Genomic DNA, 19,361 nt, shown 5'->3' with positions numbered 1-19,361 from the left:
AACAGTAGGCCTATATCACGTAGGTGTTCACACAATAGTGCATCAAAAAAAAAATCTAAATTGCAGGCTCTGATTGATATAAATCTATAATAAACTGATAAGTCTCTTCATTGCTCCACAATAATGACATTTTTGGCTATTAACATTTAATCAAGCGGTCAAAAATTCAAGAAACTAAACAAACAATGGCGACTGTGTGAACACCACAGGTAGGGTTGCCAGATGGTCGGGATTTGGCGGGATTCTCCCGATTTTTAGCATGTGTTCCCGATTCCCGACAAAGTGAAAATTATCCCGAAAAACAGCTTCACGTTATAAAACAATAATTTCAAGTTCCGAACTGTCGTCCAGAGAGCGAGCGACCCGCGTTGATAATATAGGTAGATAATGAGAAGACATTTTTTTTGTTTGTTCAAGATCTCAAAGAATTTATACTATTTTTATATAAAAACGTCTATGGGCAGAGCAGCTGACGCAGTGCCAATAATGTAAAATATCGTTGTTTTTAATACAATTACTTTAACTTTAATGTTTTTTTTTTTCTGACTTAAGTTCCAAAATCCCAAAAAATTGATATTTTTTCCCGATAATAGCGCCTTTCGATCTAGCAACCCTAACCACAGGCCACGGTACGCCACGATTCCTTTGAAGTGTGCCAAAAAACCGACAACTCCCCGATCGCTCACCACGGCTGACAACTGACGGCAGTCGTCCTCCATAGCCTTCGAGCAACACGGAAGGGAGGCGGCATTCGCACTATTTCCCCTCTGCCGAGGTACAAGATTAGCGCGTCAATCTAATCTAGCGCGGGTAATAAAACTAGTTGCACTTGGATTTTTCACTAGACCCTAGACCGAGTCCAGACGCGCGCGTGAACACTGCTGCACAAAAATGCCTGGTTGCTCGGTTTTTTGTTATAAAAAGAGGTCGGGGACATCAAATTTACAAAAAGAAAGTGTTACATTTTACATGTAATATTTTTTTTTACATATCAATCGTTTAATTACATTCAAACACACAGGCGCGGATCCAGCCCTCAAAAAAGGTTGTGGTCACAGCCACTCCAAAATCGGCCAAGTGCGAGTCGAGGGTACCTGATGATTCCCCGACCAGTAAATTCGCAGAGGGATCGCAAGCGATTTATTTCAGTCTATACACACATAGATAGATAGATAACTACGTTAAAAAACTCCTTCGGCTGTAAATTAAAAGCTGGCATTAAGCTAGAAATAACTGCCCCTGTTAGTAAATAATCTATATTCTTGCAAATAATTAGAGCTCTGTATTCAGCTGGGGTACCTACCCTAATGATTCCCCGACCAATTTTTAGCAGATTGTCGATTCGCTTACAACGTTTCGCCGAAAATGGTTTCGCAGAGTCAATTATTCGTAGATATAACTTTTGGTGGACTAACTTTTGGTAGACTCTTCACCAAAGAGTAAAGTAAGTAAGTAATATCTCTTCACATATCATTCAGATCGCTTATGTGTAAATTAGCAGACCAATTATTAGAAGAATTTCATTTGGTAGAGTAATCTTTTCATCAAGCAACCTTCAGTCGAGTAACGTTTTCTAACTTTTTTTAAAGTTTTTGTCAAGTGGCACTCGATCACACTACATAAATATAAGTATAATAACTGTGGACGGTTTTACCTGTGGACACTGCCGGTATTTAAAGAACTACTAACGATAGACTACCATCGTGAACTTAAAAAAATGCATTTTCTTATATTACTGACAATTAGTTATTCACCATATTTATAAATGTACGGAGATTTTTTTGGCTCTGAATAAAAGCTTTTTTAACTAAATTTTTATCCTCGTAATATAAATGTTTTTTGTGAATTCGATAAATGATACAAGTGTGTATTTAATCACAAAATAAGCTTCAAGGTTTCAGTGTTGTTTTCTACAGTTTTCGCATTTCGCCAGATGTTTAATTGATAACTAAATAGTATGTACTTAGAATAGTGTACCTATGGACACCCTGACTAACAAAAAATCAAGCTTTATTCGTCTAAAGCTTTGCGAACTAAACGATGATTCCGAGGTCTTTGTAGACCCTGGAGACAATATCAAGTCCAAAATAATTGCTGAAAAGTTATACCTAGAATATTGTCCATAGATAGTAACCCTGCCTAATATCACAGAATCCATTAGGTACAAACAGTACCTATGGACAAAAATATCAGTTTTAACATTTATTTTATATCTCTGGTTCTTATTTAGCTAACGTGATAAAACTAGTCTGCAATTAAAGACTATTTAATAATTATTCAAAAGAAATAAATAAGTATATGACTTTGTCAATACTTTTTTATGAACAAAATAAGGCCAAAATCTGGAAAATATCCACATGTCAGAGCACTTGCCCCTAGTCGGAATTTTACCCAAAATCGCATGCGATTTTTTGTAAGGTCTATGGAGCCCTTTCCATACACATATAGACCTGCGCTCTAAAACTCCTATGACAGTCAATTAAAAGCTGGAATTATTTTAAGAAATTGTACAAACATTTCTGAAGGTTTAAATTTAAGACTCCATAAGTTAACAATTAAAAAAAAATGCTGTTTATTCTGTATCACTAATAATTTGAGTTGTCAACTGATATAAATACTTATGACAGCTAGGAGTTCTATTTATAGTGTAAATAACATTATTTGCGGTATTTGACGTCTGTCACTCACAACAGCAATACTACGTAAAATGTTTTGCACATCGAAATCACAAAGGAAAACAACTGCACTGCGAACGTTTACGTTCTACGTCTTTTTTTTTTAATTTTAGGGTTGGCCGGACACCACCGTTATGAATCGGTAGTCGTCTAAGTAAATCGATATGAATTTTTCATTTTACTTTTAATAAAAATAAGGAAAAGGTGGATAATTAACTGTAAATATGGATATATTTATCGTCACTTAACAGACAACAAATTTGACACAGAAATAACATAAATAAACTTTAAAATAGATCCCCAGTTAGTTTCAATTTTGATAATGGGTGCGACCTACTCGGTCGGTGTATTAAATACACCGACCGACCGGTAGCTTGCGGGAAAACCATATAATTCTAGCTTTATTTAAATCGCAAATAAAAATTCATTATACGTCACAATTCGATACCTCAGTCTACGTGCCATCCAATCGTAATCGCTTGCTGTGACAATCGATTTGCGTTAGTTACATCTCTATATACGTCAGTCATAATGTGTCAAATACCGCAAATAATGTTATTTACACTATAACTAAGTACCTAGGTACCGTGTTTCGGCCAATGGTTGATTCAGGCCCCGTTCGCACGGCAGCTTTTTCAACGCGCGTTAAAAAAGCGTTTGAATGACGCAAATGGATAACCATGTATGTATTCACACGAAGGCGGTTTTTAAGCGCGGCGCTTTTTTATCGAGCACTGTTCGATTTTCGGCGTTGAACGTTGGCGTCAAATTGAATAGAGCATACGGAACTCCGTGTATCTGTTCTCACAAGCGTTAAAAAATATAACCAGTTTAAACAATATAACTTCATTATAAACTGGATTGGGCACATAGACCTATATATATATAGGTTTCATATTTCAGTGATTGGGCATGAGTGGTGGGGATAACTGACAGAACGGGATAGTCTTAAGGCCCCAGTACACAGTGGTGAAGGATGGGCCATGCGACGCCCTGGCCATTGTGTACAGGGGGATATGGTAAAGTGGTAACAGACTATCGCACCGGACCGCGACCTTGGAGCGGTTCTAGGAATTGCTTTACTGGCGTGGGCTTCCACACTATCGCACCGGACCGTCAAAACGGTGCGATCCTAGCTTACAGACTGCCGCACACGTGCGCCAGTGTTGCCAAGTGTCCCATATTTCCGTGTTTTTCATCAAATTTTTGCAATGGAATCCTTTATAATTTTAAATTAAATCTTAAGGGCTTCAATGCGGCTTTGCTTTTTAGAGGTAGGTAGAGAGCCTATAACAACACAATCCATAGTTTTGCATGAAAATCTTTGCAAATCAGTTTCTTTGAAGCATTGTACCTGCATATTTTTATTTCGTCAACTGGCTACATTGCCGTCCAGTTGCTATGACACCACGAAAATGTATAAGTTTGCCCTCAAAAAAGAATGCCTCCAGTGTTATCTAAACAAACTAAAATCGCCTTGGTAGTGGCTACAATCGCCACTAATTTTAGGCGACGTTAAAATATCTAGCGTCTGGCAGAGACCTAAGAGAACTGAAATTCTGCACGACCATATCGTCCCAACTGCTCTCAGAAATAATACCAGAGACCTGCCAAGCTATCTTTGAAGCTCTCAAAGACTATATAGAGGTGAAACAATTGTATCTTTTGTCATACCTATGTAGTTAACTTTGTGTATAACAAATGAAACAATTCATTTCCCTTGTCATCACCCAAGTAAATGGCGGTACCAGGATTTGAACCTGGTACCATCAGCTTAATATGCAGGGTCACTAACCACTAGGCCAGACAGATTGCTATATATTTAGGTAATGTGTACATATTTTCCCAGTACATGTCATCTTGAAACATAAGTCATTGACTCATTGTCAATAGCGATGACAGCAAGGTGTCATCTATTGGGCAATAGCATGTGGAGTACTAGTATGTTTACCTTACTTTTACTTTAGAAAACCTTTTAGTATCTGGAATAAAAAAATAAACAGCAACTTTTGTGTCAACAACAAACATGTGTAGGTACCTAATGTGAGAAATAAAACAATATGCTGTTAATAATCTAATTATTATTATTTATGAATCACAGCTTTTATGGCACCTAATTAGAATGATCATACTAAATACCTAATAATAATTAACAATAATTTTATTATCAGTCACCTCTCTGTCACACCAATTTTGGCAGTATTAAAGGGAAGAAATATATGTTACTTATACTTATTTATAACAATAATATTAGTGTCAGAAAAATACATACTCCCCATGACTCACTAAACTGGCTAACATTTGTAGGATCACTAGACCCTTTCCAAATAATAGTTACAAAATGTGAAAACTGTGCAGTCAACCAATTTGGTTTCGGGGCCACTTCATAACTTGCCACATTATGTAGGGGTACCGAAATCAGATAGGTTGACTGGACTTGAAAATTAAAAGTGTAAATAGTACAGTAAGCTGCAGAGAAAAGGTAGCCTCTGCAGCTTACTGTCCCATATACCTAACATAATATATCATCTCAAGGGGCTATTTTATAAAAAACAGATCTTTAATTGACTTTTTTTTATTTGCCTCTGAATAGACTCTGACCACACTAACTATGCACAAACATTGCAATAAGAATGCATACACATCCCTATAAGCTATCCATACTTGATAAGTACTTGGAATGAAAACTTAGGATGGTCAGAATATACTCATACATTTAAATATGGGTAGTACCAGAGATTCGGTTGGTATATTTCCGTTGAGCCAGCTCCTGTAGTCTTGCTGGACTCCACCTGAAGTTAGCAAGATTTGTTTTTATTTGGTACATTATTGAATACAATTAAAAAAAAAACTTGATTTATTTACCAACCTTTTTTCGCTCCCGCCGGTAACATGATCTTAAGTATTCAATTTTTTTCCTGATATCCTGGTGACCGTTGCATTGGGAAAGTATTTTTGGTAGCACTCTAAAAGGACTTCGAATGATTGCGAGCGAGCGTCCTTATCAAAATATTTGGCGTGGATTAAGTCCCATGACCACGGGAAATCTTTATACAATTCCAAGATTTCAATGATGGATTGTCTTTCCGCGTCACCTATGATCTCGGGCTCCATGTTGATCACATGATATATATATAGTATATTAGAGAAATGGCAGCCTTTAGGGCCTTTGCCAGAGTCAGTGAGAATGGTGACAGGTAGAGAATATCAGGGTGGATTTCAAAATCCTGCGAAAACTTATGGTTCGGTCTTTATAAAAAAAACTAGTAGGTTGTGCGAGTTGCAACTTTTTTATATGTTTTTAAGAACTATTATCTTCATGTTCCTTCAATTACCATCTCCAATAACTTAATAGTTTTTTTTATATAAAATGTTTTATGTGTCTAAAATCATCACCGTCTACTGGAAAAATCTGAACCTTATTGTTTGCAGTGAAAATTATAGCATACCTATCGTACGATTGCGATTTTTCTTTTACTTATATCTTTTCCATGTTGTTGTTTAACACATGGGAAAATATGCAATAATTCCTTCACCGAGAAAGTACATTTAAAAATATTTAAAATTTTGTCACGAATATTCGTCAACACCGTCATGGTAATGTCAATGTGAGCTTATCTCCGTGTATGAACAACGAAATACCGCTAAAGGTCCTTGCCCTATTTTTCACTTTAATATAGAATGCCAAAAATGATTTCACTATAAAGTCACATCATTGAATCGTGAGAAATATTACGAACAAATTTGTAAAACGTAGTTTGTCACAACAGAGCATCATCACCGTTATGCTTTGGTTTAAAAAAGTTACAAATGATAGATTATAAATAATTATTGAAATGAATGGCAAACTACATGAAGTTTATTGTGTAGCATAGACATTAACTACTATTATTCGTATTCTAGAAATAAAAACAAGAAACTCTCAAATCGTCAACACCATACCCATCATCACCGGGAAAAAATGACGACCGGTGATGATTTCATGTGTATGGTGATGACGGTTCTCAGAAACTTTTTTAGTTATTTTGCTATAATTCATTATGAAATTAAGCTGTATGTTTGAAAAACGTTCTCTATGTCTTCTAACACTATATAATGTCTACCTTATAAATGTAGAAGAAGATATGACTATTTTTTTCACACTAGAGGATGGTTAGTTTTAAATAACATTTTGACTGAAGTAGGCAAAATTTAGGTCACTTAGAACTTAGAACATACAAATGTTTATTTTTTATTATCTAATAATGTAAATCGCGCAACTTAGAGTCTGTAATTGCATGTTAGTCGTGTTAAAACAAAGTATTTAAACAAGCAACATATATTAAGTTTTAAGCGACCATAGGCTACGGTACTGGCTCACTATCGTAATGGTCTTATGTTTTTTGATAATATTATATTAATTGATGTATATAATTACAGCAATTAATAATTATACCATTGGGTAGTCACCGGACCCAATACCTAACATTTTGTAACTTATGACATGCATTACAAGTAGGGGTCTTGCAACTTATAAAACACTGATTATATATTAATGTTTAGCTATTAAACAATATATATATGGTTTTAAATCATTATAGCTATTTTTAAAGTTAATTTATAAAACAACAAAAATACAAACTTATGCAATGAATCAAATTATCAAAAAAAGTAATATATCATAAAAATTAAGCTCACTGGTAAGCCAGCAATTTTATAATATGATATAAATACCAAATTATGCAGTAGATAAAAGAAGATGCGGGTTTAAACTGATAATAAGAGTACAATATTGTTAATATGATTTAACATTGAAAAAACCCAAAAAAATAAATGAATACATAAATTGCCTATTTCTGAATATAAATTATATTATACAATAAAAATACTTGTTATATATTTATTTATATGAATAAAATGTATTTTTTATAATTTTCTAAAAATAATTTATGTAGCTAGTCTTATGTTCAAAAACATGTTATTTGTAATGTTTATTAAAGTTCTAAAGCCTTACAATTAAAAAAAGTTTTTGTTTTTTAAATACGTTTTTAATACATATATAAATTAGTTCCCAAATCGTCATTACCGTACATGCAGTGTCATTACCGTCTATAAAAGAGTCATTACCATACCATGATTGTCATCACCGTCTTGCGTTTTTATTTTCCGAAAGCGATAACTTCAAATATAAGCCACAAATGATTGTATAAATATCCTCAATATACAGCCCCCTATTACTTTTCCCAGCTAGAATCGTGTTAAATTAAACATTTGAAAAAAATATTTTTTTGTATGGTGAAATTTTTGGTGATGAAATCCACCCACTATCGATAAATGCTCCGCACCGCACCAAGGTCGCGGTCCGGTGCGATAGTCTGTTACCACTTGTATGAAGGCCATACCTTCGAGCAACACCGGCTTCCGACACATCGGAAGGGAGGGGCCCAAGCGATATCTCACCGTACAAATCTTTCTGCCATTTTTCGCGGGGGGAAAGGTGCACACAGTCGCACTTCTCACACACTTACATACAGAATCCAATCTGTAATGACGACACAAAAACATAGAAAATGACACACGTCAAAGACAAATCTTGCAAACCTCGATCTCTTTTTGTGTACGGACGAGTGACAAGTGTCACAACACGCACACTAACACATTTTCGTTGAAGTATGTTATCGTATTCTGAGAGATGAGAAGTCGGATTTGTCGCTCGACCGATCCGCAATTTGTACTGAGCGAGCAAAATCGATAAATCCAACAATTACATGAGACTAAAATATAATAATTGTGTTTGAATGTAATTAAACGTATGATATGTAAAAAAAAATATTACATGTGAAATGTAACACTTTATTTTTGTAAATTTGATGTCCCCGACCTCTTTTTATAACAAAAAAGGCCTACACTGTAGGAGTGTGAATGGGGGGCTTTAGGCCCCATACGCACGACAGCTTAAAAAGCGTTGCGTTAAAACCCGACGTTGGCGCTTTTTTACCGTTTCCAATATTTGTGTTCATATGAACGCTTAAAAATCACTTGTGAGTCGTACTGCCACGTACGTATCTCAGCAAAGCCATACTTTATTTGCTATTACGACGTATTATTTGAATATTTCAGGAATTTGTAAGCATAAGTTGACATTTTTAGCCCCCATTCGCACGACAGCTTTTTCAACGCGCGTTAAAAAAGCGCTTGAATCTATCCGCACTCTAAATTCGATTTAACGACCAAGGCTTAAAGTCGAAAATCCAACAACGCTTGATAAAAAGCGTCACCGCTGTCGTGTGAATACATACATGGTTATCCATTTGTGTCATTCTAACGTTTTTTTAACGCGCGTTGAAAAAGCTGCCGTGCGAATGGGGCCTTAAGGTGAAACTAAGGCTCCGTTCGCACGGCAGCTTTTTCAACGCGCGTTAAAAAAGCGTTTGAATGACGCAAATGGATAACCATGTATGTATTCACACGAAGGCGGTTTTTAAGCGCGGCGCTTTTTTATCGAGCACTGTTCGATTTTCGGCGTTGAACGTTGGCGTCAAATTGAATAGAGCATACGGAACTCCGTGTATCTGTTCTCACAAGCGTTAAAAAAGCGCCGGCGCTGCTGTCAGTTGGCTGTCAAGTGTCAATTTTTGGTGTCAATCGTCAAAATTATTATTAGTTTCACCTTAAAAATGTCAACTTTTGCTTACAAATTCCTGAAATATTCAAGCTATATTTAATCATTTAATCATTGCAATCATGTACAACATTATAAATATACAAGGTACAAACATAAGTGAACATGAACCCGGACAGGGTATAGCAATTACTTTTAATCTTATACTAAAGTCTTATTACAATAAATGCTCGTATTTTATACAAAAAGCATAACAATGTATAGAATTAACATTAACTATATATTATATATATTCAAATAATACGTCGTAATAGCAAATAAAGTATGGCTTTGCTGAGATGCGTACGTGGCAGTACGACTCACAAGTGACTTTTAAGCGTTCATATGAACACAAATATTGGAAACGGTAAAAAAGCGCCAACGTCGGGTTTTAACGCAACGCTTTTTAAGCTGTCGTGCGAATGGGGCCTAATAATAATCTTGACGATTGACACCAAAAATTGACACTTGACAGCCAACTGACAGCAGCGCCGGCGTTTTTTTTAACGCTTGTGAGAACAGATACACGGAGTTCCGTATGCTCTATTCAATTTAACGCCAACGCTCAACGCCGAAAATCGAACAGTGCTCGAGTTTGCAATATTATTACGCCCCGAGTTACACACAATGTTTTTCATCACACTTGCCATACAAAAATTAAGTATAAAGACAAAAAACTGTTAATTATGGCACTAGAAACTTCATAACTCCCTAGGGAGAACGCTTTTTCTATAACTCCCGCTAAACCTGCGTGCAATTCCACATTTACTGAGCGAGTGTGATGAAAACATAATAGTACCTAGTGAAACGAGGGTGGATAAGTGAAATATTGCAAAAGAGAGTTTATAGATACACGATAGCCGCATTCAACAATCCATAACTCCCGTGGGAACTACGAATGTATTTCAGTACATCAGCATCATGATGTTTTTCGTGAAGAAATAGTACATTAGCCATTACTATTTATACTAATATTTTCAAACTACTGGTAATGTATAGTTGGTCAAGCAGATCTTGTTGAGGCGCGAAGGGATATCGTCTCATAGAAAATTTGAATTTCGCGCCTTTTTCTACTGACAAGATTTGTTTGACCATTTATACTAATATTTTCAAAGGGGGCACTCCATCCATGTAACTGAAACTAAACAAATAAAAATTCATCATGAGGCACATCATTAGATAAGAGTAGACGTTTAAAATACCTAACTCTTGCACAATCTGGGCTATCAAAATCGCTGCTAACTTAGCTTGGTTTAACCTCTACCTATTATGATCTGACAAACCCACTTTGTCAGTAGAATTTTTTTTTCTCAACGTAAATCTGCAATCGGCTGTTCTAGCCATAATCAGATGGTTTGAAGTTGTTATTTAGGGTGGTGTTCCACTGAGCACCATCACCAGTTTACGTGGGGGCTTATTGTCTCTGGTCTAGCCCTAGGATGTGCCATCTTTTTAGCCTCGGTGTGTAGTCTTGTTTTGAAGTCTTTCTTTGTACTTTTTGCAGTATTCGTTTACCTCTTGTTTTATAGTTGGTATTATGTGTATGTCTGTGTATTCATGTATTTCACTATTTCTGACCAATAATGGTGCACACGTGATCATTCTTAGGGTTTTGTTCTGGAATCTTTGAAGTATTTCTAAGTTTGAGTTGCTGGCTGATCCCCATAGCTGTATTCCATAAGTCCATATCGGTTTTATTATACATTTGTATATGAGTAGTTTGTTGTTAAGTGTTAGAGTTGATTGTCTTCCAATTAGCCAGTATAAGTTCCTGCATTTGATATCTGCTTCTTTTCTTTTCATCTTGATGTGGTTGGCCCAGGTAAGTCTTCTGTCGAGGTGGAGTCCTAGATATTTGACGCAGCTTTGGCTAGGAAGGGGTTCGCCTCGCATAGTCACTGGTGGGCAGTTTCCCTTGCGTAGTGTGAAGGTTATGTGTTATGGCCATTATACCAAGCTAAGTTGGCGGCAATTTTGATAGCCCAGACTTGTGTTATTTAAACGTTAAACTTTTATAATCGCGGCGGTTAAGGACGCAGCTATAAGTGAGAGCGAGATAGAGATATTTTGACCGCACCAAGGTCGCAGTCCGGTACGGCCGTCTGTTCGGACCATAATGTTTTAAATTTTCCCACTGGTCACAACTTTGACAGTTACGTTTTGTGCTGGCGGAAAGTGACACTGTCTGACGAGTTGACCATGGTTGACACTTGACAGAAATAGTAAACGTAACAACGTTATCTAAAGTTCGTGCAGTTATATTTATCCGAAAATGGAATCAAAGATTTAAACGATACAAGACTACAAGTTACAAGTAAGTTATGAGAAAAGGTACTAGATACCAATAGTGGATTGAATATATTTTATAAAAAATATAAAAGTTTATGTAAATTCTCAGGCGTAAACTTACCGATTTAGACGAACAATCATAAAAATGGACGCAAGAGCGACTAAACTGGCTTTAGCTCGCAAAAAGGTACTTTGCAACAACGTTATAATTTAAACATTTTATGTTACACATGCAAATCTGGTGCTACACATGCTAACCATATCAAACGAGAGGAGCTACTTTTAGGACTCATTTAGATTAGATGTTGTGTTATGTTTAGATTATGGCTGATATTTCTAATTGTCCAATATCTGTGGGAAAAAGCTTGCCAGACACATCAACTTACACTAAAATAATCTTTTGTTTTTAAGGTAACTTATTGTCGTTACAAATGTGTTGTCAACAGCCGCCAGTCACGCCAGTGTAGCGCTAGTTGTTTGAAAACATCATATAAATTATGAACTAAACCCTTAGAGCATTTAACAACTGGAGATGCCTTGTCTGTAATTTTCTGTACAAAACAGTCTGCCGATTTTCGCGGGGGAGGGGCTCGTCAAATGTATAACATAACATACAAATGTGTCGCTTAACTTCGAACTCGGGTAAATCCATTCAACCCTCTCAGCAAATATCTACCCTATTACCTTTTCTTAATACCAAAATCGCATAATCTGACAGATGGATTTACCTGAGTTTGAAGTTAAGCGCCTCAAATAGGAAATAGCCATGTCAAATAAACGTCAATCCATACAATAAGTATGACCATTGGGCGAGGTTTTCGACAGAGGGGTCAGCTCTTAAAGGCAACTCTGGTTGTTAAATGCTCTAAAAAAAAAACAATATTTGTAGTTTATTAATTTTAAGTATCAGCTTTTTTTTGGTTTATTTGGCCAAACTCCATATATTTTTAAAATCTGAACCATTAAATTGCCACTATTAATGTAGGTACTATTAAGGTAAAATATTAATATTTTGCTTATTTTTTCAGTTAAAAGATCATCAAGAAAAGAAAGTAGTCCTTAAAGAAGGAAATATAAATCAAGAAGAAACACAATCTAATAAGGATCCAGAGTCCTATAGTGTGCCTGATACCCTTACAGTTATAAATCCTGAGGATGTAGATGATGACAAGCAAACAATAAATCAGGTATATCAAAATGAACATTATACATTGGAGGCTGTAAATGTAACAGGGCCACAGGTAAATGTAACAGAACTTCTTGTGTCAAGTAAAAGAGACCTGGAATTAAAAGTGAATGAGCTGCAATTGAAGTTATCCCAGACACAGACTGAGTATGCTGCAGCTGTTGCCAATCATAACTTATCAAAACAACATATTAACAATTTAGAAAAAAATCTGAAGAACTTGAATGACAAGTATGTGGCTGCAACTGAAGATATTTTGTCAAAAGACAGACTTATTGAAAACCTCTATGCAGAAAAAAAAACATTAACTGATATTAATAACAACATGCAAGACCAATTGGAGTTTACAAAAACTGTTCTTACAGCTAAGGAAATTGAAAATGATTCGCTCAACAGTCAACTATGTAAACTTCAAAATCAATTGGATGCTACACAATTGCATTTACAGCAAATAACAAATGGCTCAGCTGATTGTGTTACACCTAAAGGTGAAAAAGAAGATAGTCAAATAAATGTGGCATTGCAACAGAAAATTATGAACCTCGAACAACAATTGAAGAGTTTGCAGAAAGAAAGAGACCAAATAAGTTCACACTATGAACATTATGCTAATGATTTAAATTCCCAGCTAAAAGCAGTTTTAACAAAGAATGAAGAATTAACAAAAGAAGTTCAGGACTTGACCAACCGGGAAACTGGTCTTGTTGAGCAAATTGGTGATATGGAAATTCGGTTACAAAACTACCGTATACTTAAAGAAGCTGTGGACAGTAAAGCAAGGACTAATATTGATATAAATGAATTGCAGCAAAGTTACAAAAATACCTCGGTAATCCAATTTTGCTTTTGTCAGTTTCTTGATGTGCAATCTAATAAAGTTCTAATTATAATATAACTACACCTTTAATATTTACTTTGCATTTTTTTTAGGAAATGCTAAATGAACTAAACAAGAAGTATGAAGAGCTTCGGAAATGTTATTCAGAGAGTGAAGCTAAAGTCAGGGAGTTAAGTCAAGTGAGAGAGTCCCAATCATGTACCCATGATGAAATAAGCATCACAAAACTAACAGCAGATATAACCAGTGATAAAATTGCTGCACAAAGAGCTACTGAGCAGAATAGAAAATTGAAAACAAGTGTTCAAGATCTTGAGGAAGCTTTTATAAAACTGGTAAGAATGAGGATAAACACAGGCTGAGGCTGACTTAGGGCTAGGGTTACGGCTCGATTTCAAATGACCTTGTGCCAAAAATTACTTGTTCTAATATTAATTCCTGTTCCACATCGCCAACAAACTGTTTTACAGTTTGGCGAAACTTTAATTATAGGTAACACTGTACTTTGTGTTCTGTTAAATAAATTAAAAAAATATATATATCACATTTAAATTACTTACTTACAGTACCTTAATACTTCCAGAGTCAAGACAAATTGGAACTGATTGAAAAATTAACAGCAGAAAAGTATTTGAACAGGGAGCTGACAATTAAATTGGCTGAGTTCGAAGAAAAGGCAAAAGATATGCATATTAAATTAATGGCCAAAGATGAAGAAATGATAAGGCTACAAACAAGGTGCAGGGAATTGGAGAAACAGCTTGAGCAGCTTCCCAGTGACGTGAATGTCATTGAACCCGGTGAAGTAATAGAACATGAACACATCCACGAAGCAGAGGGAGCATGCAACCATGACCACCACCACCACCACCATCATCATCATAATAATGTTGAACAAGAGGAGAATAAATATGAAGTTGAAGAAGCAGTGGAAGGTGCTACTAAGGCTTCATCAGAAACATCAAATGATTCAAACATTCCAAAAGAACATGCCATGTTGAAACTTCAAGAAAGATTTCTCAAAATAATGTCAGAAGTGGCAGACCTATCAGATGAGAAACACAGACTCGAACATATAATATTGCAGTTGCAAAATGAAACTGACACTATTTGCGAGTATGTTGCACTTTATCAACAACAACGGAGCTTACTGAAAAAGAGAGACGAGGAAAGAAGTGCTCAGGTGAAAATATTCCAGGCTGAGTGTGATCGCCTGAGAAAGCAGTTAGAGGAGCTGGGAGCTATACTTATGCGCTTTGCTGGAGATGCGCAACTGTCTTCATATTTCCAAGATGAAGCTAAACAGGCCGATATGGCCAAGGTGATGGATTTGCTCACCAATTTGAGACGTAATACATTAATTGATCCGAAAAAGATAAATGTAGACCTAAGTAATTTCCATCCTTGTAGTTGTTGCTCCGGTCAACTTATAGAAGTGTGATTTTATTTCATTACATGATATGTATATTATGATTATAATATAACGCGATATATTATATTTCACATGTGAAGCAATTACATTTATACAATAAATATTGTTGAAAGTAACCATGCAACCATGTTGACTATAACGAACAACAAACCCCCGCAGTCCCCGCACCATCTTCGCAAGCGTAAAATCGAGGATTTTATTTGTGTAACCAAATATACTTAGTGCTACTTCCTAGAGGTACTTCCTTTCACTACCTGAGTAGGAAAAATTCGCTGGAATGGAAATGCAACCATAGTCTTGCAACCAATTTTTGTCAGTAGAAATAGAAAGCAAATTTTAAAAATCTAGGCGAGGCTCGAAGGGTCCAGTATTCAATTTTAAGCCGTTTTAACGTAGTTTTGTTCAATTACAAAACATTGCTCGCTCAGAACTGTTCAGAATACTAAGTGAACACGCGGCTTTACCGTAACTGCTCTTTATGAGGAGAAAAAGAAACAAAAAATAATTCCACATTATTTTGTATTCTGCTTCTGTCTTGCAACAATAGGACAAACAAGAAAAATAAGCGCAGCGCACCTTTAAATTGGGTTATTCCCCCTAGTTGCCACCAAATTGTTACTAGTGGTAACAGATTGTTTTCTTAATCACTGGGAACAACTGTTTTTTTTTTTCTCGGTAGTTACCACCAAAATGTTGTTAAGGCCTGGCCAAACAGCCGGCGCATGCTAACAGGTTACCGACGTCAAACAGACTGCGTCCCGCCGGTATCGCGCCCCGCTTCTGTCGCGCCCCGTGCCGCGCGGCCCCTTGCGTCCAAGCGGCGCGTGCGCAGCGCTGCGCCGCGCGGACGCGGCGGCCCGCCGCGTCGCGCAAGGTCACATCAGTCGGATCGGATGTTAAGCCCCCTCCAGACTATGTGCGTGAATCGCGGGCGAAGCCGCGAACGCGAGTGTGGAGTAGATTTCGCTGTCTGCGAAAATCGACGCCACACTCGCGTTCGCGGCTTCGCGCAGGAGTGTGGAGGGGGCTTTAGGCAGCGAGCGGTGCGCCGCGTTCCCGCGCGGCCGCGCCGCGTTCGCGCGCGCGATGAGGGCGTGTTGAGAGCGTGAGGCCGGCGCAATCCGCGCGCGCCCTGTTTGAACAGGCATCGCGTCGCCATCACGCGGCGCGGACGCGGCGCTGCGTCGCGCCGGCTGTTTGGCCAGGCCTTTAGTGTTCAATACTAATAAAAACGGGGTATTTACATGTCGATTAGTTTTTCAGTAAACTGCCGGCCTAGCCAGGGTTACAATCGCTATTGTTTCGACAACGAAACGCTTTGTGTCTCTCTATCACTCTTCCATATTAAGGTCCCAGTACACAGTGGTGAAGGATGGGCCATGCCACGCCCTGGCCATTGTGTACAGGGGGCTATGGTATGCAATGGCGGACGACTGCCGTCAGTTGTCAGCCGTGGTGAGCAATCGGGGAGTTGTCGGTTTTTTTGGCACACTTCAAACGAATCGTGGCGTACCGTGGCCTGTGGTGTTCACACAGACGCCATTGTGTGTTTAGTTTCTTGAATTTTTGACCGCTTGATTAAATGTTAATAGCCCTGTGTCATTATTAAGGAGCAATGAAGAGACTTATCAGTTTATTATAGATTTATATACTGATATAAATCTATAATAAACTGATAAGTCTCTGATTGCAGAGCCTGCAATTTTGATTTCGATTTTTGTTTTTTTTTATGCACCATTGTGTGAACACCTACGTGATATAGGCCTGCTGTTGCGCATTGCAAAGCATGGCTTGGCATGGACCATCCTTGACCACTGTGTACTGGAGCCTTTAGTGCGACAGTGACAGTTGCGTTTCGATCGCTACGGAGCGTAAGCGATTGGCATTTTGGCTACGCGGCCTGCTCTTTAACTTAACCTTTTCGACGCCGTGTCAAACACAAAAGCTGTCACGCGGACGCCACGTCACCAAAGTGTCTAAACTCAAATTGAACTTTATGCATATGCACGTAGGTCTATGTTGCTCTGTGGTCTGTGACCGATTAATCAGTCTTTGGCGTTGAACCTGCGGTGCGGATATATCGGTCATTGGCGTCCAAAAGGTTAAGTTAAACAAAATCATTTAAACAGTTTTACCGGTACAAGTTTAAAATAGTCAGTACAGACAGTACATATGAAAATGTATCTTATTTAGGAATTCTTATTAATCTTTTGACCGCCAAAAGATGTCAAGCCCAATATCGACCTTCGTGCATTCCGGCAAGGTTCACGATGACACGCCGCACACGAAAAGCGTGACGTTTAAAAGGTCAATTGGACATTAAATTTCTTCTTATGCAAACAAACAAATCGACACCATATTTATCTAAGTACTTAGATATTTTAATATTATTAGTATTAAACACTTACAAAATTTTGGTGGCAACTAGTGGGAACAACCCGGATCAACCCTTTAAATTACAAATTATTTTAGTGGTAGGTATAATGAGTGCACATAAAAAGTGTACAGTGCCATTATTTAAAGTGTACAAAGACATTAAAATTTCAATCTGTTATTAAATCCATTGTATGGCGGTATCTATAGTTGTAAAATGGTTATTTTTAGAGCAGAAAGTGTAACTGATAAAAAATAACCTTTGTTAAAGATTGGTCAAAAATATCAGAACATAGACTAATAAGGACTTTTGGAAAGAGAAGAGTCATGGAATGTATGGCGCCCAATACATTCCATGACTCTTCTCTTTTCGAACAGACCCTATATGACAATGACAAATACCTATTAACCTATAGAAATACTGCTATGTGGTTATAAATAATATTTTTCTGATATATAAGTACAAAATGAACTAAAGGCCAGTATCACTGGTCGGACACATGACTTAATGCTGCACCACAGAATAAATAATAGTACTACCGTACAGAAAGGAAACTTCCTACAAAACCGAAGTTTGACAGCGGTTCAGGGTCGAATCATGCTATCCCTTTCTAATATATGGCACTATCCCTTTCGGCTATTTAGGGTTGTCAAAATTCAAGTGATTATCTTATCTGTGGTCGTGCACGCAGAAGGAAGTCAAGTGGTGCCAACCCTAATAATTGCTCGGAGCAATGCTGAGCCGAGCGGAGCCGAGTTTGACCGATCTCAGGAGTTTCGCACCCCTGGCTGCACTAGCAAATATCAATATTAACCCTTTTCCAGGCCCCAATTTCACCACGGTGACAGGTGCGACAATTGTAAAATCACTGTTGCTGACGTCACAGGCATCCATGGGCTACGGTTACCACTTACCATCGGGCGGCCCGTATTCCTGTTTGCCACCATCATAGTTTTATTAAAAAAAACTTTATTATATCGGAAAAAAACAGATATTTCTTTTGCGAAGTTTCTGACAATTGTCAAGATTTAGAAGAATTGTAGGTAATTCTTGACAGGTAAAATGAGTTATATGTCGGAATTTCGTGACAATTGTAGTGTTTCTTGTGACAATGTCATAAACTTAGCAAGAGAAATATAGCTGGTCAAGCAAATCTTGTCAGTAAAAAAAGGCGCGAAATTCAAATTTTCTATGGGACGATATCCTTCGCGCCTACATTTTTCAAATTTGCCGCCTTTTTCTACTGACAAGATCTGCTTGACCAAGTATATCTGTTTTTTTTTCGATATAATAAGGTTTTTTTTAAAATAAAACAATGATGGTGGCAAACAGGAATACGGCCTGCCCGATGGTAAGTGGTAACCGTAGCCCATGGATGCCTGTGACGTCAGCAACAGTGATGTTTTACAATTGTCGCACCTGTCACCGTGGTGAAATTGGAGCCAGGCCTCTTTAAAAGGTTTTCCCAAAAAATCCAAATATATTCCAATTACTTAATCCTGCTTTTATGATTCATTTCTAGTCACATTTTCCGAAAGTGTAGTCTAATTTGAACCTTAAATCGGAATGCTAAAGTTGAAATTCTCTTGCCTCGTATGTGGTCGATAAATCGTACTATGCCTAGAAAAGCGTTAAGTAACATGACTAATGACGTCGAGAAGGACGAAGGCTTTACGTTAGGCATAAAAGAGATGGTGCTAGTGCTAGCTAGTCAGCTGAGTCACCTATTAAAGAGAATTCCGACTCCAAGGCCTCCGGATCGAAACTCGGGCGCCTGTAAGTAGGTAACACGTTGCCAGCAAAACAAGAACGACTGAATGAAATTGATTTAACCTGATACCCCTATGATAAACATGTAGATATTCTAGACTTCTGATATTTTAGAGTGCTGGAAGATTACATTCCGTAAAATGACTCGAAACGTGCT

General features: G+C 37.3%; 1 protein-coding gene and 1 long non-coding RNA gene across 2 annotated transcripts; one reads left to right on the top strand and one right to left on the bottom strand.

The window, feature by feature from the left end:
- Positions 1–4,741: 4,741 nt before the first annotated feature.
- LOC134791124 (uncharacterized) lies at positions 4,742–5,879 on the bottom strand. Its single transcript, XR_010144265.1, has 2 exons — positions 5,545–5,879; positions 4,742–5,467 (listed from the first exon to the last, which is right to left on the bottom strand). It is a non-coding gene; the product is annotated as an uncharacterized LOC134791124 (long non-coding RNA).
- Positions 5,880–11,635: 5,756 nt separating this feature from the next.
- On the top strand, positions 11,636–15,131 carry LOC134790793 (golgin subfamily A member 2). Its single transcript, XM_063761732.1, has 4 exons — positions 11,636–11,791; positions 12,633–13,619; positions 13,721–13,963; positions 14,212–15,131. The coding sequence occupies exons 1-4, from the start codon at positions 11,750–11,752 to the stop codon at positions 15,067–15,069; spliced, it is 2,130 nt and encodes a 709-aa protein (XP_063617802.1). The 5' UTR covers positions 11,636–11,749; the 3' UTR covers positions 15,070–15,131.
- The last annotated feature ends 4,230 nt before the right edge of the window (positions 15,132–19,361 follow it).

Source organism: Cydia splendana, chromosome 5 (genome assembly GCF_910591565.1).
Source record: "Cydia splendana chromosome 5, ilCydSple1.2, whole genome shotgun sequence".
NCBI lineage: Eukaryota > Metazoa > Arthropoda > Insecta > Lepidoptera > Tortricidae > Cydia > Cydia splendana.
Note: the sequence above shows the minus strand (reverse complement) of the source record. Positions and strands in the feature narration are given on the sequence as shown.

Coding starts and splice junctions, on each gene's coding strand:
- LOC134790793 (XM_063761732.1), top strand. CDS start 11,750: ATGGACGCAAGAGCGACTAAACTGGCTTTAGCTCGCAAAAAG. Junction 13,620..13,720: donor AAAGTTACAAAAATACCTCG/GTAATCCAATTT, acceptor CATTTTTTTTAG/GAAATGCTAAATGAACTAAA. Junction 13,964..14,211: donor AGGAAGCTTTTATAAAACTG/GTAAGAATGAGG, acceptor TAATACTTCCAG/AGTCAAGACAAATTGGAACT.